Source organism: Phaenicophaeus curvirostris, chromosome 23 (genome assembly GCF_032191515.1).
Source record: "Phaenicophaeus curvirostris isolate KB17595 chromosome 23, BPBGC_Pcur_1.0, whole genome shotgun sequence".
NCBI classification, from domain to species: Eukaryota; Metazoa; Chordata; class Aves; order Cuculiformes; family Cuculidae; genus Phaenicophaeus; species Phaenicophaeus curvirostris.
The window spans coordinates 4,915,050-4,941,278 of record NC_091414.1 but is presented as its reverse complement, the minus strand read 5'-3'; the positions used below and the strand labels follow the sequence as shown (position 1 = coordinate 4,941,278).

General features: G+C 49.8%; 2 protein-coding genes across 19 annotated transcripts in view; both read left to right on the top strand.

Moving 5' to 3' along the window:
• Window positions 1-26,229, top strand: part of SRRM1 (serine and arginine repetitive matrix 1) — an 83,748-nt gene that overhangs the window by 41,690 nt on the left and 15,829 nt on the right. For 11 of the 12 annotated variants that reach the window (XM_069875219.1, XM_069875224.1, XM_069875218.1 and 8 more), the window contains exon 1: window positions 24,012-24,104. In XM_069875219.1, coding sequence (XP_069731320.1) covers window positions 24,084-24,104 — 21 coding nt within the window. In that variant the 5' untranslated portion in view covers window positions 24,012-24,083. Of the gene's footprint in view, window positions 1-24,011; window positions 24,105-26,229 lie in introns of those variants that run through there. The other variant, XM_069875216.1, reaches the window with a different exon arrangement.
• NCMAP (non-compact myelin associated protein) lies at window positions 1,163-20,578 on the top strand. Of its 7 annotated transcripts, XM_069875285.1 has the most exons (5): window positions 1,163-2,649; window positions 2,753-2,915; window positions 17,693-17,787; window positions 17,912-17,996; window positions 18,967-20,578. In XM_069875285.1, exons 1-5 carry the CDS (start codon window positions 2,643-2,645, stop codon window positions 19,106-19,108), a joined length of 492 nt encoding a protein of 163 aa, XP_069731386.1. In that variant the 5' UTR covers window positions 1,163-2,642; the 3' UTR covers window positions 19,109-20,578. The 7 variants fall into 7 exon arrangements, with proteins under 7 accessions (XP_069731386.1, XP_069731393.1, XP_069731390.1 ...); XM_069875292.1 differs by lacking the exon at window positions 2,753-2,915 and having other exon boundaries at window positions 2,630-2,649; XM_069875289.1 differs by lacking the exons at window positions 1,163-2,649; window positions 2,753-2,915 and adding an exon at window positions 7,747-7,837.

The window sequence follows — 26,229 nt, the reverse complement described above, 5'->3', positions numbered from 1 at the left end:
GATCTCAGGAAGAAATGTTTTGCTGTGAGGGTGGGGAGGCCCTGGCCCAGGTTGCCCAGAGCAGTGGTGGCTGCCCCATCCCTGGAGGGGTTCAAGGCCAGGTTGGATGGGGCTTGGAGCCCCTGATCCAGTGGGAGGTTGGAACTGGATGAGCTTTGAGGTCTCTTCCAACCCAAACTATCCCATGATTATGAGATTATGTTACTACTTTTTTTTTTTTTTTGTAAGGCTGCAGTGTGATAGAGGTTCGGTCCTTTGGTACTCATTGACTTTATGAGGACTGTTCTGGAGCATCCCATCATCTCATTTGGTTCTCAGCTAATGCTGCTAACAGGGTAGGATCAGAACTAGCAGCTGCTGACCTGTAGAGTCAATAACTGATGTTGAAAGCAGAGCTTTATACATAATGATGTACAAACCCAGTGCATGGCTATAGGTAACAGTGTAGGGGCTATAAATTTATGACCTGGTGATGGGCATCTTCCCCAGCAAGTGCTTGGGAAAGTCACACCCTCCTCCTGTTTTGCCACAGAGGCTCTTAGAGAACACATTTGCTTTTATTGTGCTTTTACTTGGCTTCATTGTAGATGTTCACACCCTTTCTCAAGCATTGTAGCAGAGATGGCACGTAATAAATAAAAGTGGGGGTTTTTTTATAGTTGAAAAGACACTTAACACATTGTAATGCCTGGAAACAATTACGCTGGGCTTTTTCAAGTTGGTTTTGCAGCTTCATGCCAGTGGGACCTTCTAGATTTATTTCAAATGTAGATGATATTACATCCAGAAACTCCGAGGGTGTTTTACTTGAGAGAAGAGGATGTACTTGTTGTTCCTTGGATACCTGCCACCAAGGGAATGTACTTGGTTAGAACACAGCAGTGAGACTAGGGAGATAGGAATTCTGCTCTGCAAGGAAGGAACGTTACCTTCTGCTGCAGCTGACGGTCTCGCAGGCTTGGGGCTATTTTTCAGTAGTATTTTTGAAGGTAAGGGCAAAAGGGAATCACTCTGCCTCCTATGTTTTGTCCTCACCAGGGTGTGACTGCTCTGCATTAACGAGGATACTGACCCTGGAGGGAGTTGGAGTTCCTCCAGACCTCCTCCTGCTTTAGGGGGATCCTTCTTGAACCCACATGGCTGGAAAGAGCTGTTCCTTTTCATGGATTTGCATTTGTCCTGCCCCTAAATACAATTGCTGTACTATCATGATGCCTCTGATGTCAGAGGTGTCCAACAGCTCAGCCAAGTAAAGGTTTTGCTCTCTATTTCCTCCCGAACAGTAAGGTTGAGCAGCTTTTGTGCTGCAAAATGCTACACCGCTTTCATAAGCACAGAAACTGAGCTATGCTCAGTCTCTGAGCCTTCTCTTTTTCTGTCTGATCTGTGAAACCTTCTTTCCGTCTGTGAAAATACTAACGACAGATGAAACGGAGTAAAGAAAATGAGAAATTCAAGGCCCAAAGCTGGTAAACGATCCCAAATTCTCCCACAAATGCTATTGTCTAGAGCTTTGACTGAGCTAATATGAAATATTGTATGCAGTGACAGCAACGCTTTTGAAACAGCTGAACCTTCACAATGTGCTGCGATGACCCAGAGTTGGTGACCACACCAGCAGCACTCAATGCTGCTGTCATGCTTATGCAGGCGTGAACTGGTCTTCAAGAATCTGTTGACATCCAGGCTCTGGAACCTTGTTACGAAGAAATTCCTGCATGTGGGACGTCTTCCAGCCTCCTAGTTTCACTGGGCTGCTGAAGGTGGTCTCGCTTTCTTCTCAGTGGTGGCAACAAAGGCCACAAAGACTCTTCAAGGAATGCAGAGATGGCCAAGAGGATGCCCTGGAGACAGGTGACTGCAAACAAGGGGTAAGTGTGTGTGGATATCTTCAACATCTGGGTCCCTTTCCAAAACTCACCTTGAATTGAATCCCAGCTTTATCGAGCAGGGCAACAGCTCCCTGGGGAGCAACACAGGGTACAATCCCATGCTTCTGGGTAAACTCAGCCCCTAAGGCCTGGTATCTCTGCCAGGACGTGCCGTGCTGTGCGTGTTCATTTACGTTCTGAAAGGTTTATTGCAGCGATAGGCAAGAGCGTTTGCACTGAGCATGCAAGGCTGGGATCTGCCAAGCAGTGCAGACTCGATTGCATAGGATTGTTTGAAACCAGTTATGGCTTCCACCAAATCCAGGCATAGGAGATTTGCCCTGGTTTCATCCTGGAGGAAGGAATGGGATCTGGAGAATGGCTTACCATGCACTTGCTCCTCTGATTTTCATAACAAAGGAAAGAAAATTGGTGAAAATACAGAACTGTTTGCTCTCTCTGTGTTAACGAGAGCTGCAGTGGCCAGCGTCTCCTTTCTTGTGCTCTTTACATTGAGTTAGGACTATTAGTGTTAGTCATTATTATTAACTTCCATGTTAATTAACATGTTAAGAGTTGTACCTCTTCCAAGTTATGGTTCACTCTGTTGAAAGAAACCCCTTCCAATCACAGAGAGAAACAGCCCAGGGAAAGTATGCAGCTGGAATACCTCTCCTATTGCCAGGACAGAGCCTCATGTTCTTTCTTGTTTCTGCAGGGTGAGGCAGTGAGTGTAAAGAAACCAATCAGACTAAATATTCCTTTGAAAAGATGAATGGTGAGTAATTCTTACTGAGCTGCCAGTCTGTGGTTTGAAGGAGCTGCGATATCTGCATGGGGTTGTAGTGTGATTGAGGAATCCTCTGGCCTTGTTCCAACAGCATCATGTCCTCCCTGTGCTGAGGACTCCAGAACTGAACACAGGCCTCCAGGCGGGTCCTCACGAGAGTGGAGCAGAGGGATGGAATCCCCTCTCTTGCCCTGCTGGTCCCACTGCTTTGGATGGCTCCCAAAGTGCTTTACATGGCGAAACTTGTGTAGCTGGTCAGTATTTGTTTCTCCTGCATTGCTAGATCAGGTGGGCTGTCAGTGGTAGATGTGTTTGCTGCCCTTTCTCTTTTGCTGTGCTCTGACTCCCAGCTCAAAGCGACCCCAGACCTTACACAGCCAGAGCTGCGGAGACCCAAAAGCCTCCCTGGCTCTGGCTCCTCACTTTCTGGGTGTACACATGTACCCATGTGCAGAGCGTCCCTGTCATACGATGGTTTCCATTTCAGTCCGTTATTCCACAGAGTGGAAAAAATATGCAGTGAATCGCGTGCAAATAAAGATATCTCCTGCTCTTAGAATGTCTTCTTTTGTTCTGAAAAGAGTGTCTGCTGCCTTTAGATGCTCACGTTGCTCAGCGGGGCAGGAAGCACAGCCCTGAGCCCAGGCAAGAGCAGGGGATTGTGTACATTCTCAGTGAGATGCAGTGTCAGGTATCGTGTTTCTTTGCACAACTGAGTTGCTGTGCAGAAGTGAGGGAAACTAGAAATGCTTTTAGAGCTTGGTCTTGACGGAAAGAGTGTGTCCGGGCTGTAGCTGGGTCTGAGCCATCTACTGTGTCATGCTCCTTGCTGTGGTGGTTGCTTTGGAGTGCTCCATCAGGACTTCTCTGCTGCCATGGGATCTGCCTCCTGAGGAACCTACAATGAGCTGTATCTCACCCAGAAGCAGCTGAGAAGGACACAGTAAGCAAGAAGCTCAATTTTAATCCTGACTGCATTATGGGCTGTGTGCACAGCCTGGGACAGGTCCATCTCTTGAGGCTGCCACCTCATGAGTCCTGGCTGTTGGTGCTTTCTCTAAAGCAGCAAATTCTGGAAGAGCACAATTGTGTACAAAACTCACCTCTTTTTATTTCTGTTTTTTTTTTTTTCCTTCATGGCTGCAAAGGACAAACTCGGATTTAAACCCTGGAAAGAAATACCCTTTGTGAATGTTGATACTTACTCTAAATGTTGTGATTTTTTAAGTGAGCTCTTGATTTTTGCAGCCAGCTCCCGATTTCTTTCTTCTGTTTGCTCCCCAGCTGTGGGCTGGAGAAGTTGTAGTCATAGAGTCATAAAATGGTTTGGGTTGGAAAGGACCTCAAAGCCCATCCAGTTCCAAGCCCCTGCCGTGGGCAGGGACACCTCCCAGTTGATCAGGTTGTTCAAAGCCTCATCCAACCTGGCCTTGAACACTTCCAGGGATGCTCGTCCCTTTGAAGGCTGAATTTAAAAGTGGACAAGGAAGGCACCTACTTACCAGCTTCTGCCAGCAGTAACTTCTCTGACTTTGAAAATGTTTCAAGTGCGAGGCAAAATTTTTTGCCATCTCGGTGTTTTCACCGTCCCCTCTGGCAGACACAGAGCAGCCCGTGCAGTCTCCAAGCCCTTCCTCTGTCCGACAGCGATTCAATAATGAACTTATTTGCTTTAGCAATGCCTTGTCAGCAAGATGCATGGAACTCTGTCCCTGCTGGGGTTCTGCAGCAGCTGCGATACCTAGGCCCACAGCTGCAGCCACTCATGCGCTTAGAGCCATCAGCACAAGTTTTGCTACTCGAAGTGAAAGGCACCCAAGGTTGGGAGGTGTGAAAGGTGCGGTCCAGGGGGAAATCGCAATCCCTGCAGGAGCGCTGACGTGGAGGGCTGGAGCGGCCGCTCGGCGTACCCCTGTGGAGGATGCTGGGGAGTGATGCGCTGCTCATTGCTGGGTTTGACGAGACGCTGCTTGCTGCCATTGCCCAACTTCTTGCCTGAAGGCGTGTGGGACTTGCAGTGATCCCTGCTTCTCTTGCTCCAGCTCCAAGCATTCAAAACTCAACTTGGTAGAAGCCACGGCTTCCCTAGAGCCTTCCCCTACGAGAAGCTGCAAACGTAGCAGAACATCTCCAATCTGTGCTAATGTCACTGGTTGTCTCTTATCAGTTTCAAACTGAAGCAAAGCTCTAGGTGAAGGATGCCAGCCCAGACCTCCACCATGCACTTTGTTGTCCCCACGACACAGCAAAGACAGGAGCAGAAGGGTTTCACGAGAGCAGCTTGTTACAACCCCAGCAGCATGCGGAAATCCCTTCTGATGGATGCATGAGGAAACATGCGGATAAATCCATCTCGTTACACAACCCTGGAGTAGCTGATTAACTGCTGCTTGTAAAAGCCTTGAAAATAAGTTAGGAAGTTGTTATCCCAACATGCCATCTGAGCCAGCTCAGACAAGGTCTATTCTGAGGATTCACAGATTGAAACTGCCAGAAAAGAATTATTTCTAGATGCGTTGACAGTCAAACCTCCTCTGTAGTGAAGCTGGTCATTATGAAAGCCTGATGGCCATGAGGGATGTGCTCTGCTTTCCTAAGAAACCTGCTGTGAGTGTTTGTGGATCACACGAAGCCTCTGTTCTGCCTTCCTGCAGAGGCAGGATTTTGTAACGGGCAAGTTTCATCCGTGTGTGCTGGCGATGGGGCAGCTGAGATGCAGGAGGTGGAGAAATGTCTTCTGCACAGCAGCTCGACAATCGCAAACCATGAATTGAGCCCAGACCGAGGGCTGCAGATCTGTTCATGTGGTCTCCTGGTTTCCCCAGGAGCGGCGTCCGACCCCAGGCAGGGGACAGATCCCTTTTGTGTGATTTCCACATGGAAAACGCAGACAGGAAGGGCAATCGCACGCTTCTTCCCCACGTGTTAGGAGGAAAAGACAGAAAGGAGCCACCTAAGTACAGGTTAAAGGCAAGAATCCCTTTCCAGCTTGATCCTTTCAAATATTCTAATGAACAGACAAAACCACTTGTTCTGGGTTGGGGTTGGCTGTGGCCAGCAGGGGCCACAGAGGTGAAGAGGGGACGGGAGCATCTCTCTGGGGAGGAGAGGCTGGGAGCCTTGGGTCTGTTCAGCCTGGAGAGGAGCAGACGGAGGGGGGATGCCATCAGTGCTGACCAGTGTCTGAATGGTCAAGAGGACAGGGCCAGACTCTGCTCAGTGACAGGATAAAGGGCACTGGGCACAAACCAGAGCATGAGGAGTTTCACCTGGACATGAGGAAAAACTCCTTTCCTGTGAGGGTGATGGAGCCGGGGAAGAGGCTGCCCAGGAAGGGTGTGGAGTCTCCTTCTCCAGAGATATTCCAGTGTGTCTCGATGTGCTGGGGGTGACCCTGCTTCACCTGGAGCTGGACCAGAGGACCAGTTGCTTTAGCTAAACAGCTGTCATCCTGTGTACTCTTTAAGTGTGAGCAGTTTCTATTCTGCTATTCTCTAAGAGTCAGTTGCTTAGGCTAAATTTTTACTATTCTATTTACCCTTAAGTGTTAGTCATAGAATCATAGAATCACCAGGTTGGAAAAGACCCAGTGGATCATTGAGTCCAACCATTCCTACCAAATGCTAACCCATGTCCCTCAGCACCTCATCCACCCGTCCCTTAAACCCCTCCAGGGAAGGTGAATCAACCCCCTCCCTGGGCAGCCTCTGACAGGGACCAATGACACTTTCCGTGAAATATTTTTTCCTAATGTCCAGCCTGAACCTCCCCTGATGGAGCTTGAGGCCATTCCCTCTCGTCCTGTCCCCTGTCACCTGGGAGAAGAGCCCAGCTCCCTCCTCTCCACAACCTCCTTTCAGGGAGTTGGAGAGAGCAATGAGGTCTCCCCTCAGCCTCCTCTTCTCCAGGCTAAACACCCCCAGCTCTCTCAGACGCTCCTCTTATTCTCCAGCCCCTTCCCCAGCTTTGTTGCTCTTCTCTGGACTCGCTCCAGAGCCTCAACATCCTTCTTGTGGTGAGGGGCCCAGAACTGAACACAGGATTCGAGGAGCGGTCTCCCCAGTGCCGAGTCCAGAGGGAGAAGAACCTCCCTGGCCCTGCTGGCCACGCTGTTTCTGATCCAAGCCAAGATGCCACTGGCCTTCTTGGCCCCCTGGGCCCCTGCTGGCTCATGTTCAACCAACACCCCCAGGTCCCTCTCCTCCAGGCAGTTTCCAGCCAGACTTCTCCTAGTCTGGAGCTGCTCGGGGCTGTTGTGCCCCAAAGGTCCTTTCTTTGTGTCTATCTCGAGCTGCTGAACCGTGGTTACCTGTGGGTCCTCCCCCGGCCCCGTCTCACTGACTCTCCAGCCCCACCGAGAGGCACCTGCGGCGGGCGGGCTGGGGGCCCCCGGGCTCGGCCCCCGCAGGGCCCCTCGGGCCGGGCTGCTCCCCCCGGGCCGGCCAGGGGGCCGGGAGCCCCGGGGTGGGCGGTGAGGGCTGGCCCGGCCCTGCCCGCCCCGGCCGAGGGGAGGGAGCGCAGCCCGGAGCGGCTCCTGCAGCCGCCGGCAGCCTCGGTGAGTCCCGCGGGGCGGGGTGGGGGGGGGGGGGGATAGGGATGAGCTTAACTTTTTTCCCCTCTGGAGCCGCGGGGTCCCCTCTGCTGCTGTAAATGACCCACCCGGCGCTGTGGGCAGCGACTGCGCCGCAGCGAACGCCTCTACGTGCGGCAAAGCCTCCATCCCTAACGCTGAAGCGGGGAGGAGGGCAGAGCAGCTCTCACGGTGCGAGTTTTTTTTCAGCTTAGCTGCTGAAACCATTAATTAGAAACCATGGAGGTGCAGGACTGGGACTGCTCAAGGTGCTGCCTCCTCAGGGAGACGCTTGAGCATCTCCTTGTGAGGTTATCCCCTGGCCAGCAGCATCCTCTCACCCTGCGGATGCGCTGAACCCCTTGTCCTGCTTTACTTAACCCCAGCACCACAAATAAGGGTTTGTTGGGCTTTTTTTTTTTAATTTCCCCCCTTCTTCTGTTTTTTCCCCCCAAAATCCGCTGTGTGCCCTATTAGAAAGGGCTGACGGGGTAATATTTAACATGAAATGAGCTTGGAGCGTTGCGTTACAGTTCACTGAGTGTCTCCAGCACGGAACGAACCTGCCGCTCGCGTTATTTGGGAACATGCTGAAGCCGCTGATGGGTTTGAGCTGTGATTTCTGGTTTTTCATGGTAATTAATGTCCTTAATGCCCCGGGAAGTCCTTGTTAAAGGAAACATAGGGTTTGGTAAACCAATCTCGCTGACTTGATGCATTGTGCTGGCTGGAGGGGTTTGATTGAATGCTTAGAACCCAGAAGATGAAGGCAGCGCAGTGCTCGGTGGCTTCATAGCCCCCCAAAAAGTTGTTACCTTGGTAGGTGAACAGGTAACGACTGTGGATGCGAAGTTTGGAGGCTGAGGACTTGCTAAGAGCTTTGAATGGTTCATACGGAGCGGAGGCTGTAAGGGTGAAGTACTGCACCGCCTGTATGTTTGTCCACACAGTGTTCTTGGAAGAAATGAAGGTGCCTCATCAATTCAACAAGTTTGCATATGCAGCCCTTGAAAAACACCTTGTGACTGCCTTCATTCTGTTTGTGGAGTGCAAGGAGTTGCGTTTCTCTACCGCACGCAGAATTCTCCTGATCTTTTAATACAGAAAAAAATCTTAAGGATGTGAAACTTGCAGAGGTTTCTGCAGCAGGATTGATCTTTGTGTTTTTCCGGTAGATGAACAGCTCAAATGGCAGGATGATAGAATGATGGAATGATTTGGGTTGGAAGGGACCTCAAAGCCCATCCAGACAAAATATAAAGACTCCCTGAATACTGGGAAACTTTGGAATTGGGTCCAATTCCAGATCCGCATGCCACAGCAGGAGCCCAGATCTGCCCTGTGCTAATATTGTTAATGGATTTCATGCTGTTCTCCAGCTGGATGCATTGCTTTGATATTGGTTTTGTGGTTTCTATCAGTCCTGTTCCAGTAAACACAAAAAGGGCCATCAGGTTCCTCTTCTCAGAATTGCCCATGAGAACCAGGCTGAGGTGGGACAGCTCAGATGATCTGAGGGCTGGAGCACCTCCTGCACGGGGACAGGCTGAGAGAGCTGGGCTTGTTCAGCCTGGAGAAGAGAAGGCTCTGGGGAGACCTTAGAGCAGCTTCCAGGGCTGAAAGGGGCTCCAGGAAAGCTGGGGAGGGGCTCTTGATCAGGGAGGGCAGGGAAAGGATGAGGGGAACGGTTTGGGGCTGAAAGAGGGTGGATTGAGAAGAGATCTTAGGAAGAAATGTTTTGCTGTGAGGGTGGGGAGGCCCTGGCCCAGGTTGCCCAGAGCAGTGGTGGTTGCCCCATCCCTGGAGGGGTTCAAGGCCAGGTTGGATGGGGCTTGGAGCCCCTGATCCAGTGGGAGGTGTCCCTGCCCCTGGCAGGGGTGGAACTAGATGGGCTTTGAGGTCCCCTCCAACCCAAACCATTCCATGATTCTATTATTCTATCATCTGTTGTGCAGGGCTTTGCAGTGGGAAGTTCAAGAAAGCCAGGCAATGGGGCTGGGGGAACGGAGTCCCCAGGAGAGCAGATGAGCTTTCCCCTGCAGGCAGGGCAGTGCCAGGGCTGGGATGCTGAGCTCTGAGCCCATCTTGGGGAGAAAATTCTTGAAAGGCTCCGTGAGAACATGCAAACATATTTCTTCCCACCTACTAGACTTCTCTGCAGGTTGATTTCATGTCTCCATCAGAGGAAGGGATTTCGGCCGTCTGTCCTGCTCTCATTTTTGGCTGAGATGAGGCTGTGTCAGACCCCTACTCAGTGAAGAACAAGCACAATCACCATCCTCTGCCTTGTTGAAATCTGCCTCAGCTCCCCGGGCTCTTCTGAAAGAAACTGGAGAAGACTTTCTGACCCTCAGGCAGGTGCTGGCTCTGCTGCCTGGCTCCGCATCCACAGGGCACCAGCTTGCAGGGCAGCGGCTTCTTCCCAGGATTTCCAAGCCCATCCTTGCCTGCTCCAGCTCCTCTCCCCTCTCATTTCCTCCTGCCTCTGGGTTCTCCAGATTCCTGGGTGATGTGTAAGTGCCTCCTGAGGGCTCTTGTTCTCCTTGATCGCACCATAATGGTGCAGTTTGAGGCCATTCCCTCTCGTCCTGTCTCCTATCACCTGGGAGGAGAGCCCAGCTCCCTCCTCTCCTCAACCTCCTTTCAGGTAGTTGTAGAGAGCGATAAGGATCACGCCCCTGCACTTGGTGCTGGTGAGGCTGCACTTCACTGAATCACAGAATCACCAGGCTGGAAGAGACCCACCAGATCATCGAGTCCAACCGTTCCCATCAATCACTAACCCATGTCCCTCAGCGCCTCGTCCACCCGTCCCTTAAACCCCTCCAGGGAAGGTGACTCAACCCCCTCCCTGGGCAGCCTCTGACAGTGCCCAATGACCCTTTCCATGAAAGGTTTTTTCCTGATGTCCAGCCTGACCCTCCCCTGGCGGAGCTTGAGGCCATTCCCTCTCGTCCTGTCCCCTGTCCCTTGGGAGAAGAGCCCAGCTCCCTCCTCTCCACAACCTCCTTTCAGGGAGTTGGAGAGAGCAATGAGGTCTCCCCTCAGCCTCCTCTTCTCCAGGCTAAACACCCCCAGCTCTCTCAGCCGCTCCTCTTGTTCTCCAGCCCCTTCCCCAGCTTCGTTGCTCTTCTCTGGACTCGCTCCAGAGCCTCAACATCCTTCTTGTGGTGAGGGACCCAGAACTGAACACAGGATTCGAGGAGCGGTCTCCCCAGTGCCGAGTCCAGAGGGAGAAGAACCTCCCTGGCCCTGCTGGTCACGCCGTGTCTGATCCAAGCCAAGATGCCATTGGCCTTCTTGGCCACCTGGGCCCCTGCTGGCTCAAAACCTCGTTGATGGTTTCTCAGATTTGTCACCTTGACTTTCATTCGTGCTCCCCTCTGAGTCACTCCTGCCTGCAGATTCACAGAGGTGCCTGGAGGTGTTTTTCATCATTCTGAATCAGGTTTGTTCCAGGTAATATTTAACTGCTAGCTACACCTCCTTCCCTCCTGAGCACTCCCAGGAGCACGCACGATGCGTGGGACCTTACCAGGGTGCAGTGGGTCGAGCCACTTTATTGCCAGCGAAGACTCTGGACTGGATTATGTTTAGGGAGCCGATGGGGGCTTTGGGCTCCTGGGATGCTCTGCATCTGCTGCAGCCGTTGCCACCTTTTCAGAGCAGGATTATGGGTGGATTTCTTTCTCCCATCGCTGTGGTGAGTCTTGGAATCCATCAGACGGCATTTTTCATTTCCCATTCAGAGTTTGATGGCGCTGCTGGGCATGGGTGGGAGCTCTTGCTCAGAAATAAGCTTCTGCTAATATCTCTGTGCATGGAAGGGGCCTGAAGCTCCTGCCGAGTCCAGATGAGCTGGCAATCAGCCTCAGACTTTGTTCTGTACTATGAATTGGCTTTCCCTTGTGTCCCTCATGTTGATTTTCCTGGCTGAATAGTGTGTATACGAACTGCCTCTAGCACATCAGCAGCATTTCTGCAATGCAGGGGTACATCTATAGAAATTTACTGTAAAATGTAATACAGATGTGCATCCAATCCCTTCCAGAAAGCAGGGCCCTTGTGGCACAGGGGATGTATCTGAGGACAGATGTTTTAGCCAGGCCTGTTGTGACAGGACAAGGAGTAATGGTTTTCATGGGGAGGGATGTATCCCACTGGATCAGCTGGTCCAAGCCCCATCCAACCTGGCCTTGAACCCCTCCAGGGATGGGGCAGCCACCGCTGATCTGGGAAACCTGGGCCAGGGCCTCCCCATCCTCACAGGGAAACATTTCTTCCTAAGATCTCATCTCAATCTCCCCTCTTTCAGCTGAAAACCACTTCCCCTCATCCTGTCCCTGCCTTCCCTGATGAAGAGCCCCTCCCCAGCTTTCCTGGAGCCCCTTTCAGCTGTGGAAGCTGCTCTGGGGTCTCCCCGGAGCCTTCTCTTCTCCAGGCTGAACAACCCCAGCTCTCTCAGCTTGTCCCAAAGTCTTCTAATACAAGGTTGCCTTAGATCCTGGCCTGTAACCAGTGGGAAAATCCCTCTGAGTTGTTTAGCTTCCATATACCGGCTCGTCTGCAGAGCCGGTCCTGCCCTGAAGGATCTGGAGTGCTTTTATGATGTGAGTGCACTTTGCTGAACATGGTGGAGCTACTGTAGTTCCCATGAATACGTGCATTCACACAGAGAGAAAGGAGAAATGCGTGTGGCCCAGCATTTTAAGGCAGAAAATTAGAATTGGGCAATGTGCAGTTCACGGTCTGGTTTAGACATTGCTCCTGGACAAGGCAGCGGCAAAGCCTGTCTGGTTCCTATTCCCAGGCACGACTTTCCCAACGCAGGCTTTGCTTCCTGGGGACACATTTTCACTCCCTTGGTTCTTGCCATCTGTGTGAGCAGAGGGGTTTTAGCCCCTTATAACCCATGCAGGTAGAGTTATCGCTTTTTTCCTTTTCTCCTGCCCAGCAGAGATGCCTGCAGTTTGTGTAACTTTCTCTGTCTTGGCAAGGAAATGAAATGCTTTTAATAAGTGTTTTAACAAGTTAAACCTGCAGAGCTCATGCCAGAACTCAAGACAAATGCTTATATAAAAGTGCTGCTCTGACATCAGGACGGGTACAAACACACAGGCTCCAAACAGAGTGTGGCTGGTCACCAGGGGCCACGTTTGTGCCTCAGCTCCCACCAACCAGTTCGAATTTGGGAGTTATTATTCCCCCTTCCTCCCTCTTAAAGCTTCGCAAGGTAAATCCAGGCATCTTCAGGTCTTACTGAAGAACAGTGTGGTTTTGTTGCTTTCTAGAGTTTGCCTCACTCTCCCCTTGTGGCATTCCCAGTTTTCACGGCTCAGGATGCTGCTGGAAGGAGAGCACAGGAGCACATAGCACATAAACGTGAGGTTATTTGGATCGAAGATGGATGCTTTGCCAGGTTATCAGTAGCTGAAGCTGAGTTTAATATCTTAAAGCGTGTCCAGAGAAGAGCAACGAAGATGGTGAGGGGCCTGGAGAACAGGCCTTACGAGGAGCGGCTGAGAGAGCTGGGGGTGTTCAGCCTGGAGAAGAGGAGGCTGAGGGGAGACCTCATTGCTCTCTCCAACTCCCGGAAAGGAGGTTGTGGAGAGGAGGGAGCTGGGCTCTTCTCCCAAGGGACAGGGGACAGGACGAGAGGGAATGGCCTCAAGCTCCACCAGGGGAGGTTCAGGCTGGACATCAGGAAAAAACCTTTCATGGAAAGGGTCATTGGGCACTGGCAGAGGCTGCCCAGGGAGGGGGTTGAGTCACCTTCCCTGGAGGGGTTTAAGGGACGGGTGGACGAGGTGCTGAGGGACATGGGTTAGTGATTGATGGGAATGGTTGGACTTGATGATCCGGTGGGTCCTTTCCAACCTGGTGATTCTATGATTCTGTGAAAGATCAGCATGGGTCCTTTCCATGCTATGCCATGAATGCTCAATTGATTCCCCGCTGCTGGAAAATGGCAGGGAACAATGAAATGCGCAGGTTCAAACCACTCAGTGCTCACGGCGATGAGACAAGGTAAACCTTGTGCAAAGACAGGGAAGGTCAGGTTCCTCAGGTGGAGGCAGGAGCTGAGCTGAAACACCCACCCGCTTCCCTGGGAACTGCTCTTAAGTCAGGCCCTTGCTCTTGGGCTCAGTTACTTTTAGGAAGGGAGAAAAACTTTGGACTTACTTAGAGGGATTAACTTCTCCCTTGCATGACAGTGAGTTTGATGCTTAAGTCGTGTGAGCTGAGCCGAGCCAAGTCCAGAATGGTTTAAGCTAAGCCTTTTAATCATAGAATGGTTTGGTTTGGAGGGAATCTCAAAGCCCATCCAGTCCCGACCCCCTGCCATGGATCAGGTTGCTCAAAAGCCCCATCCAGCCTGGCCTTGAACACCTTCAGGGATGTTCATGCAAGTTCAGCTCTCAGTGGCCTTTTGAAGATGTAAGATTTTTCTCAAAGGGCACTACATTGGACTTGTTCATCCACATCTGCAAGAGGGCCTGAGAGAAGACAACAGCCCAAATCCCAGTTAATTTCTAAATATCCTAGGGAATATTCCCTTTCCTTGCAGCCGTCACGTCCAGGATACTCAAAGAAAACCAGACATCAAGCAAATCAGTGCTGGCTGTTGTTGTCCAGCACAGTTGAAAGGATTAATTAATTCTTAATTAATTCTTAATTGAGCTTCTGGGACAGTCTATATTACTGCTGGGAGAACAACAGCTGACGTTGTGTCTAGTTTCAAGCCTGCAACACAGCTTGATGCAAGGACCCCCTTTTTCTGGGTTGCGAAGTGCTGAATTTGTGTGTCTATTCAGCACCTGGCAAGGAGCTGGCTCTGCAAATCTGGCTCTCCTGGAAAAACTCAAACCGACCCCTCTGTTCCCTCACCAAAACAACCTCTGGGCTGTATCTGCAAGGGTGTTTTAAATGGAAACTTGCCCAAAGCTTAACTGTATGGAAACACAGCTCCGTAATATGGGAATGTGAATATAACCAGCAGTGCGTGCCCCCGATCTCAAGACCCATGGGTGTGTTGGTGGCTCTCGGAGCCCCAGGCAGGTGTGTGTGCAGAGGGGGTGGTGTGTGCGTGTGTCATAAAGAAGGAATGTCCTTTGATTGCGGTATCAAAGTCCATTTCTTCTCCCCTGCTCTATAGTTTTTAAGGAGCGCTCTTGATTTTCCATACGTTGTTCTAACCGGAGGAAGATCCAGCCTGGTGTACCCCATGGAAAGTTCCCATGGATTTCACTGGACCTTGCTGGGTCCTCGAGTCTCAGGGCGCAGGCTGGGTCAGGCGTAACCCTGCTGATTCAGAGGGGAGGAATGGAGCCGAGAGCGGCTGCAGGTAAGAGAAGGGCTGGTACCTCCTACCCTGGCCTCAGATGCAGACCTTGGACCTCGATACTTGCTACACAGGGCAGGGGGAAAAAAAAAAAAAGAGATTTGATGCATATTTCAAATTGCATCTCGGATTGTTACACCCAACTGGGTAAATTCATCCTTTCTGTAAAGAGGTGGTTTCGCCAGCAACAATAGAAATTCCTCAGTTATAGGTGACTCATGCACTAATGGCTCACCATTAGCGAGGTGCTTTGAACCAGCTGGAGGATAGTAAGTATGAATATTACATGGCTTAACATTGAGATATTCAGCTGTCTATAGTTGGGATTTCTATTTGAGTAGTCAGAGGAGGAGGAAAATGCTACTGTAAAGCTGGAATTTGTGCTCTCCAAGTCAGGAGTAACAAGGTAGAAGTTGAAGGTGGCTTTTGAATTATGTCCGTTGCCAAAATACTTGCTCAACTTGTAGAGACAGAGTCTCTTCAGGCTCTGCTTTGCCACGGCACAACCTTCATCCAGCAGTTTCAAATGGATGGGTGGGGAAACAGCTGGGGGTAGTGCTGTTAGCCAAGCCCCGGTGTCTCTCGCAGGTTCCTTGTGTAAATCCTTTCACTGTGCTGTACTATAAGGCTGAACAAACTCTAGGCACAGACTATTTCTTTCAGTGTGGAAAGATCTACGCTGACAGCTGATGATCAAGTTGCTGAATTAACTTGGCCTTGGCTAAACAAAGGAATCATTCAGGCAGAGAGAATGACCCAGTTACAGGCTCAAGACAGAGTTATTGTTGTTTTTCTAAAGGAAAAAAAAAACAGCCTTCTTAAGAGGATTGAAGTATTTGGTGCAGCGACATCACAATTCTGATCCTTCTGCCCAGGCAGACATTGGCTGTTCTCCTTCCTGCTGGGTATGGATCTCTTATTCCTCATATATCCATCGGTGGAGCCTTCTAAGTACGTATTGTGTGTTGCCTCAGCTACCAGGCTCCCCATCCCAAACCCCTCTGTCTGTCAGGAGCAATCAGAGCTGGGTCCTGCTCACCTCCCAAACCTGCATCTGTGTTGTATTTGATATCTGCTACTTTGCAGAGACCTTTAGGGGAGCTTCAACAGGGGGAAGGCAAGGGAGGCTGCTGTTCACATTTGCATTTCTCTTTATTACCAACTGATTTCTATCCACTCGATAATTCTCTGGTTATTTTATATCTTATACTCCGTAAAACCAAAGCTACTAAGAACCCATCACAGATCCACAATATCCCAGTGGAGCAGAGCAGAGTCCTGACTGGTGTACAGACTGGGAAGCACCTGAAGCACCTGGAGAAGAGGAGGATGCGGGGAGATCTCATTGCTCTCTCCAACTACCTGAAAGGAGGTTGTGGAGAGGAGGGAGCTGGGCTCTTCTCCCAAGTGACAGGGGACAGGACGAGAGGGAATGGCCTCAAGCTCCACCAGGGGAGGTTCAGGCTGGACATCAGGAAAAAATTTTTCATGGAAAGGGTCATTGGTCCCTGGCAGAGGCTGCCCAGGGAGGGGGTTGAGTCACCTTCCCTGGAGGGTTTTAAGGGACGGGTGGATGAGGCGCTGAGGGACATGGGTTAGTGATTGATGGGAATGGTTGGACTCGATGATCTGGTGGGTCTTTTCCAACCTGGTGATTCTATGATTCTATGAAATGGAAAACACATCTCTAGTATCAGGTGGTGAAGAATGATTTAACTTTTGATGTATAGTGTGAGGGTGTCAGCTCTTTATAGCCAGGAGCTGAAATGGTTTCAGGTCTGCTTGAAGTGGTACACACACCCCTCTCAGTCTGAGGGAGTCTTTTAATGGCTACGATTGCTCATCACGTTTAGAAAACACTTGGAAAACGCTTCTAAAATCAGTGAACGTATAGGCTGTGCGTTCTAGAGTTACAGTTTTGCCCTAAAAAAAGACAGGAGCAGGCACATTTCAGCCACTGCAGGCTCAGCCTCTGCCCATAACAGCCCTGAAACGACACTGGTGTGAGCAAGGTGCTGGGCTGGACTCCCATCAGCTTTCTGTCACGGTCCCGTTGCAATAGCTTTTACTGACATGGGATAGGTGGTGTTTGTCATGGAACTTCTGGAGCTTCACGTTAGGGGGTTAAATGTTTTTTCTTCTCTGTGGTAGATGAATTAAGCTACTTGAAATTCTCTTCTGTAAAATAGTTCTTAAACCTTTCTGTGCTGACTTTTTTTTTTCCTTCCTTAAAGAAATATTACAATTTGCAGTTATTTACTTAGTGATCTAGGAACACCCTGATCCAGTGGAAGGTATCCCTTCCCATGGCAGGGGGGTGGAACTGGATGAGTTTTGAGGTCCCTTCAAACCCAAACATTCCATGATTCAATGATCTGAATCTCATACCCTGAGATGATAATCTAAAGTGCTAGAATATTTAAAATATATATGTATTTATCCAAAATGTGTATAACAGCAATAATATCTAGGTAACAACGTGTTATTGTGCTTATATCTTGCTTTATTCTATTAATTCTGAGCAGTGAATGTTGGAAGGCAAGTTGCTCAAGACTAAATAGGAGCAAAAAATTTCCATTGATGTCAGAAGGGCCTAGTTTAAGAAAATATCAAACCCCCCAGTTCAGTGAGGCTGCTCTTAAGGCTGAGTCTTTAATAGGAAGTTGCCTGATTTATAGAATCGTAGCATAGTTTGGTTTGGAAGGGACCTTAAAGATCATCAAGTTCCACCCCTCCTTCCAGGGGCAGGAACAGCTCCCACTGGATCAACATGACCTTGAACGCCTGCAGGGTTGGGGCAGCCACAACTTCCCTGGGTAACCTGTGCCAGGGCCTCACCACTCTCATGGTGAAGAAATTCCTCCTTATGTCCAGCCTAAATCTGCCCCTCTCCAGTTTAAAGCCTTTGCTGCTCATCCTATCACTACATGTCTTTGTAAAAAGTTCCTCCCCAGCTTTCTTGTAGCCCCCTTCAGGTACTGGAAGGTCGCTCTAAGGTCTCCTTGCAGCCTTTTCTTCTCCAGACTGGACAACCCCAACTCTCTCAACCTGTCTAATTATTCCTGTCAAACTCTAGTTAACATTTTATGAACTTACTCCTCTTTTTTTCCCCTCTTCAGTCAAACCAAGATGACGACAGACACACCACTGCTCTATACCACTCAGTTCTCAGAAAACGTGACCACGAAGTCTCAAGAACAAACTCTCTATCAAAGTAAGAAAAGTATTGGGGTGGTGGCTTTTCTTTTTCTAAATGGACCTTGAACTTTGCAAACTTCAAACAGTACAGTGACACCTTTGTAAATAAGCTTTTTTCCTCCCTTCTGCTTCCCTGCCAGGTTCCGGAGCAATAGTTGCTGCCATTGTAGTAGGAGTGATTATTATTTTTACAGTGGTTCTGCTCATATTGAAAACATATAACAGGTACGTGGCCAAGTTCTGTGCCTCACTGAGGAGAGACAAGATAAACCAGAAGCCCTCTTAGGTGGCTGTCATCTATCAGGCCGTTTCAGTATTGCTGAGAAGTTCCAAGAGAATCCAAACTATGATGAGATTGATTGAAGTGTCCTGAATCTCACCATGAGCGTTCTGTGATTAAATTGCTAAGAAGCAGAAAGAGATTCTTGATGAGGATGCTTGAAGGAAGCCCTTCTTAGGGACTCCTGTTGACATGGGAAAGGCCTGTGGTGTGCATTAAGGCTGCCAGGGAGCAGCTTGATTTCCAGCTTTTCAGGTTAGGTTTATGTTGACTTTTCAGTCAATTCTGGAGTTTAATTTTCTGTGTTCAGTTCTGGAGTCCTCAGCACAAGAACCGATCTGTTGGAGTGGGTCCAGAGGAGGCCACAGACATCATCCAAGGGCTGGAGCATCTCCCATACGAGGCCAGGCTGAAAGAGTTGAGGTTGTTCAGCCTGGAGAAGAGAAGGCTCTGGGGAGACCTTAGAGCAGCTTCCAGGGCTGAAAGGGGCTCCAGGAAAGTTGGGGAGGGACTCTTGATCAGGGAGGGCAGGGATAGGATAAGGGGGAGCGGTTTTCAGCTGAAAGAGGGGAGATTAAAATGAGATTTTGGGAAGAAATGTTTTGCTGTGAGGGTGGGGAGGCCCTGGCCAAGGTTTCCCAGAGCAGGGGTGGCTGCCCCATCCCTGGAGGGGTTCAAGGCCAGGTTGGATGGGGCTTGGAGCCCCTGATCCAGTGGGAGGTGTCCCTGCCCAGGGCAGGGGGAGATGGAACTGGATGAGCTTTAAAGTCCTTTCCAACCCAATCCATTCCATGATTCTATGGTTCAATAGCTGTTCAATATAACCTGCCTCCATGGGAACCTTCCCAACACTCACCACAGGAGAGACCAAAACACAGACCAGCTCTGGTGACACTTTCATTTTTCCCTTTACAGACGCATGAGAGTGAAACGGGAACTGGAACCCAAACCCACCAAACCAGGAATGCCGCCTGCTTTGGGGCAGCACAGAAACAGCATGTCTCCACATCCCACGGTGACCTTCATACCTGTGGATATCCACATGCAGAACAGATAACTGGGAATGCCTGCCCCCCTCCCCACTCCCTCGGGGGAGAAGGGAAATGGAATCCTAATTTACGTGGCTTCTCTGGGACTTCACGGACTTTACGGGGACTTCTCAGCAAAGCTACACTGCATTTGGCATAGTGACAAGCTGTTATTTTATCTATAGGTTTTAATTAATCCTGTTTTCTCTCTTTGAGAAGAAAAAACAAAGTTCTGAACACTTTTTGTATGACAAATCAACCGGTGGAGGCATACAAACGATCAGAAACACGGGGAGACTTCTTATGGAGCTCTGGGTATGGAGCGACCAAATAAACCGAGCCCATTCCTGGGAAGAACTGATGCACATTCGTACATTGTGGAGCTTTGCTGTTTGGAGAGTTTGAGCTGTTTCTGTTCTGCAGTGACTGATGATGAACTGAAGAAGAACTGGGACATGCTACAACTCAGGTTGAACCTGGGTTTGTTCTGATTTATGTGAAGCAGGTTTGTTGTCTATTTTATACATGATGGATAGTGCAGAAAGTATCAATGTTTTATTTATCTTTACTCATCTTTTCCTGTTTCTAATGCCCCATATGTATGGGTTTAGATGAAAAAGTTACTTATTTTCAAGTATTTGTAAAATATTTCTATAAACTTGGTATCCTGTCCCTTTCCAAACAAATTTAACGGCTAAGGGTGTTCACTCTCATGCCAAGAACTGCTTCAGGTTTGTTACTGGAGTTACATTAGAACATTTTGTCTTACACAGAATCTGAGGAAGCAAGGCTTTATAGAGCTAATTTTGTACAACTCACACCCTGAAATGCTTTGTTCTCTACTGCAGACTTGACCAGAACTATTTTTAGATTACTTTTTTTCTGGAAAGCAATCGAAAGTGGTGCTGTTTTGCAAGTGTGATGATGGTGGGTGTACAGTCATGCAATAAAAGAAATTCCCAAGGATATTCACAGCCCACTGAGTGTGAACACACAGCAGCATTGTCCAACATTCAGTGGCCGATTGTCTCAAGGATGCACATAGAAGTAGTGCTGAAACACTGGCTGGTGGGACAGATAGGGAGGATTAGGAAGAAATCAAGGAGGTGAACAAGCTCCAAGCTGCTGTGGCCGCCCAGCCTGTTTGTAGCCTTTAGGAGAACTGGTAGTAGGATAGTTTAATTCCTTCTGGGGACCTGTCAAGAAAGAATTTACTCTTGTCGAACTGAATTGATCAGTTAGATCGATATTGATCTCAGAATTGATCGGAGCCTCCAGCTTTAAAGCTTTTTGTTCCACAGTTGCTCACAGATGCTTCCTCCCAGCACTGTCACTGACAGTCACATTCCTGCATCACGCAGCCCCAGAGTTCTCAGAGTAACATGATGAGGGATGGGGATAATGAGGTGAAGTGTTTTCCAAGATGTGAAGCCACCTCTTGAACAGGTCATTTTTACCAGCCTATGTGTTTGTGCAGAAACTAATTTCAATTACTTTGGGGTTTTTGGCTTCTTTTTTTTTTTGGTATGAAACTGGAGCACAGTGTGAATTCCAAACTAAACATAAAGACAGCTGTTTGCAAAGTTTCTAAACCTTGTTGTAAATATTTTACTTGACCTAGTTCTCTAATTTGTCATGAGTTTTTTTGTGGCAGGAATGATTGATACAATCCTTCAGAAGGGACTGTAGGTGTGAATTTCTTTTTTTTTTTCAAAAAATATAGAGGAATTGTCCTGCTGTTCCTGGCTCTGGACAGCCAAGGGTGTTTGTTCCTCTGTATCACAATCAAGATGTTTAGAAATGATAAGCCCTATCTTCTTATTAATTTTTAGCATTACTAGCCAGACCTACTTCAAAATAATGAAGTTTGCTTTGCTTATTCAGCTTCAGTGAAGCAGTGCCGCTATATGCAGTTCTAGATTGGGAGAACTACTGCTACTGGCAGGAGGAATTTCTACCTAGACCACAGGATTGTTACTGAATCTGAAAAATTCAAAGTGTGTTGTTTTACCAGCACAATTTGCCTTCTGTTGGCACAGCCTAGGAGGGCCCCACAATCCATTCTGACTCCAGTCAGCAAAATCCAGAGCTTCTGCTGACCAAGCAAAATCACCTGCTTAAGAAACAAAATTCACTGTATTTCCACTGCACTGCCACTATAACACTTATGTAATTTGCTGTGGATTTAACAAGCCTTCCAGGAACAATCCCACACTGTCCTTGTCCTATAACAGGAGCTGCTTCAGCGCTGATCTGACCTGGCCTCTGCAGGGACCCCTCTTCCACTTTCTAACCCCTGGCTTTTGGGAAAAAAAGACTGCCTTTGTGTGCAGACTTGCCATCAAGGAAACTTGCTGGGTAACAAAAACAACATCTGAAAGGCTGGTTGTTTTTGTTAACCAGCCTGCTACAAAGTCTCTCCAGGGACACCTTAGCTCAGCCTTCCAGGGCTGAAAGGGGCTCCAGGAAAGCTGGGGAGGGGATCTTGATCAGGGAGGGCAGGGATGGGATGAGGGGGAATGGTTTTCAGCTGAAAGAGGGGAGATTGAGATGAGATCTTAGTGAGAAATGTTTTGCTGTGAGGGTGGGGAGGCCCTGGCCCAGGTTACCCAGAGCAGTGGTAGCTGCCCCATCCCTGGAGGGGTTCAAGGCCAGGTTGGATGGGGCTTGGAGCCCCTGATCCAGTGGGAGGTGCCCCTGCCCGTGCCAGGGGTGGAACTGGATGGGCTTTGAGGTCCCTTCCAACCCAAACCATTCTATGAAAGCTGATGCTGCAAACTGTTCTGTTAAATCCCAGGCTGGCCCTGGGAGAGAACAGGCAATATCCATATAATGCAGCTCCCTCTGCTGTCCTCCTCCCAGCTGACAGGCTCCAACGCCTCTTTCCCAACAGACAACCCCCCCCAAAGAAATTCCAAGTATTTGGAACCACCGTATTCACTGCCCAGTCAGTGAGCACAGTGGGCTGTGTTTCCTTATCCTGGTTGGACTCGATGACCTGGTGGGTCTTTTCCAACCTGGTGGTTCTATGATTCTATGAATGTTACACAGCTGAGGTGTACGCTGTCCCAAGTTGGCTGTGTGAATGATCATTGTAAGTCTAATCAGAGAATATGCAAAAATGTTTTCTGGGTCTTTTCCCAAGTCCCATAACCAATGTATTTTCCAAAAAAAAGACATTTGTAAAACTACATCTCTCCCATGCAACACTTCCTAAAGACTGCTGATAAAGTAGAAAGCAGCAGTTGTGTTACAATTTATTTAAACGAACCTACTCTTTACTTTCTAAAGATAAAAGATATATGAATTCCAACAGTTTTAACAACTCCAGGGCTATTACTTTGGATAAATTTGTATTGAGCCCAGTGAACTGTGACTTTAGTCTTCCTCTCACACCTTTCAGCCAGTAATGTTCCAAATACTGGTTTTGCCAGCCCCAGAGACACACTTGTTTGATGCCAAGCAGGATGGCAAGCCAGGCTGCTCATGACAGTTGCAGAATCATAGAATCGTAGAATCACCAGGTTGGAAAAGACCCATCGGATCATCAAGTCCAGCCAGGATAAGGAAACACAGCCCACTGTGCTCACTGACTGGGCAGTGAATACGGTGGTTCTGCCAGGAGAAAAGCTGCTGTGCCTGGGCCCAAGTAGTGGTGGTAAATGGAGTTAAATCCAGCTGGAGGCTGGTCGCAAGCAGTATCCCCAGGGCTCTGTGTTGGGTCCAGTTCTGTTCAAAGTCTTTGTCAATGATCTGGATGAAAGGATTGAGTGCTTCCTCAGGCAGTTTGTGGATGACACTAGCTGGGCATAAGTGCCAATCTGCTGGAGGGTAGGGAGGCTCTGCAGAGGGATCTGAACAGGCTGGATCCATGGGTTATAACCAACGGTATGAGGTTCAACAAGGCCAAGTGCCGGGTCCTGCACTTGGGTCACAGCAGCCTCGTGCAGCTCCAGGCTTGGGGAGGAGCGGCTGGAAAGCTGCCTGGCAGAGAAGGACCTGGGGGTGCTGGTTGGCAGCAGCTGAATACGAGCCAGCAGTGGCCCAGGTGGCCAAGAAGGCAAAGAGCATCCTGGCTTGGATCAGCCATGGTGTGGCCAGCAGAAACAGGGAAAGGATCACGCCCCTGCACTTGGTGCTGGTGAGGCTGCTCTTCAAATGCTGGGTTCAGTTTTGGGTTCCATACTACAAGACAGACCTTGAGGGCTGGAGTGTGTCCAGAGAAGGGAATGGAGCTGAGGAAGGGGCTGGATGACAAGTGTTGAGAGGCAGTTGAGGGATCTGGGGCTGTTCAGCCTGGAGAAGAAGAGGCTCAGGAGAGACCTCACGGCTCTCTGCAGCTCCCGGAGAGAAGGTTGTGGTGAGGTGGGTGCTGCTCTCTTCTCCCACGTAATAAGCGACGGGATGAGAGGAAATGGCCTCAAGTTACACCAGGGGAGGGTTAGACTGGATATTGGGAGAGAATCTTTCACTGTAAAGGGCTCTCAGGCAGTGGCAGGGGCTGCCCAGGGCAGTGGTGGAGTCTCCATCGCTGGAGGGGTTTAAAAGGCGGGCAGAGGAGGTGCTCAAGGACGGCTCAGGAGGAGACAAGTGCGGTTGGACTCAAGGATCTCCACGCCGTTTTCCAAGAAAGCTGCTCTACTCCCAGGCTATCCCAGAGCATCCCCCAGCGACTCCCCCCCCCGCGCATGCGCCGCCGGCCGCGCCGTCACGTGACCGCCGCCAGCTCGCGAGAGGCGGCATTATGGCATCACCCCCCTTCTATCCCCCCCCCCCCGGCAATGGCGTCGCCCGCCGCCCTTTCTGATTGGCCCCCGCCGCCGCCCGTTCTGATTGGCCCCCGCCCGCCGCACTAACCAATCGCGAGGCGCCGAGCGAGCCTTTGCGGCTGCGCCTGGCCCCGCCCCCTTTCCCCCCTCGGCGCGCGCGCGCGCGTGTGGGGGCCGGCGCGGGGCACGCCGGGACGGCCGCGCGCGGCGAGCAGGAGGAGCCGGAGGAGGCAAGATGGATGCGGGGTTCTTCCGCGTAAGTGCCGGCCTTAGGAGCGGGGCCGAGCGGCCGGGGCGGCCCCTCAAGGGATCGTAAGGCCCAACGAGGCCTCCGCGGGCCCCGCCGAGCGCGGCGAAAGCCTCTGCCGCCGCCGTGCCGCCTCCCCCCGCCTCCCCCCGCCCGGCGCGGGCCCCTGTGAGGAGGCGCCGCGAAGAAAATGGCGGCGGGAAGGAGGCGGCGGGGCCCGCCCGCAGCGCCGCGGGGCAGGCACGGAGCGGGGCCGTCGCCTCGCAGCGGGGCTTTCTGTCCACGAGGCAGGGAATTCTGTCGCCACAGGGCTCGGTGGTGGTCGTGGGAGCCGCTCTGAGCGCGGGGGGGGCTCGAGGCGGGCCTGCTGCGCCGTTCCCGCGCTGGGCCTTGGGCCCCGCCACAGGAGCAGCGACCTCGGGGCGTCGCTGCGGCCGCAGCGCCTCCCGAGCCAGGCCCGGAATCGGAGAATCGTGGAATAGTTTGGGTTGGAAGGGACTTTAAAGCCCATCCAGCTCCAACCGCTGGATCAGGTTGCTCAAGGCCCCATCCAACCTGGCCTTGAACACCTCCAGGGATGGGGCAGCCACCGCTTCCATGGGCAACCTGTGCCTTTGCCTCCCTGCTCTCATCGTGAAGAAATTCGTTCTTATGTCCAGTCTAAATCTGCTCCTCTCCAGTTTAAAGCTGTGTGAGGGACTGTGAGAAAAAAGGCCAAGGGAGGGTAGGGGGGAGTTGTTTTGTTGTCCCTGCTCAAAGCAAATAAACTAAACTGCTGCTTTTCAGAGATTTTTAAACTCTGACACAGGGCTTAAGTGTATTCAAAGCAGGAAAGTTATGCTATGTTTGATTTTTCCTTCTTTAATCATTGAGTTTCTCTTCTTTTAGAGCTGCACTGTATTTCCTGCAGAAACCTACGCAGGATATATTTCTTTCATCCTATTAATTGGAATGTACCTATTTTATTCATCTTCCTTGACAGTTTGGTAAACCATTGTGTCTAAGAGTACTTAAATTTACATGCAGTTTAATTTTCCAAGGTTCTTTCACGTGTTCAGCCCAATTACTTAGTGTTCCTGCAGCTGGAATGCTTGTAAAGCATAAGGGCACATATAACCCTTTGCTTGATTCAATTTGGTGCTAATGTGCTAGCCTGAGAAAAATAATCACCTGTTAAATCTGTGCTTGTTCTGTCTGATGCAGTTTTTTGAAAGTTTAAAAATCAAGTAGTTGTAATTGACAGTGGAATTACTGGAACTGAAAACACTGAATTACACCTCTAATAGTCTTCTTTTAGCGAAAGGTGACTGCCCATACAAACAAAGCACCCTGGCACTGAAAATGGATTGTGACCAACAGTCTCATTTTAGTCTGGGTTTAGAAGAACCCAAAATTCTGGTGGGAATTATAGAAGTGCAGCAGAGCAGCAGTGTGGACTCACCTTATGAAGAAAACTGTTATTAATAATCCTTTCAGTTCTTCATGCTTCTGTAAAGTTGTTAGTGCAGACTCTTGTCTCTCTGCCTTGAAATCCCTGCCACGCTGCGCTCTATGTCTTGTGTGGTTGCCATTGCTGCTCACGATGTGTTATAAACAGGCTAAGAAAGCATTCGTTCCTTTCCATTTTACTTCTTGTTTGTGAAAAGCATGACTTAAAAGTATGGAACATTAAATTCCTGAGTGACCTGACAAGCATGGCATTTGTTGCTAATGCGTAATCTGCCCAGTAGACTGCAAATATTATGAAGAGTTTTAAACAGACTTAATCCTGCTAATTGCCTCTGCCAAAATTGATCTTTAGAATTCCAGAATCGCAAACAGAAATAATCATAGAGTCATGGTTGGAAGGGACCTCAAAGATCATCCAGTTCCGTTCTCCTGCCATGGACAGTGACACCGTAATAATCTATTCCTTTTCAGTAGCAGATAACTTCATAATGTGTTATGTTGCTGATTGAGGTGCTTTCTGATCAAAGTGGTTAGGCTACCTTAGAATTTGAGCTTTTTCTTATTATGTTTTGGTTCTTGGTTGCTTGTACTCAGCCCCTGCTTCCCTACCTAGGAAACTGCGTGTGTTAAGTTCCTGTTTCCCATCAGTCATGTCGGTTTCCTGAATAGACTTAACTTCACGTGT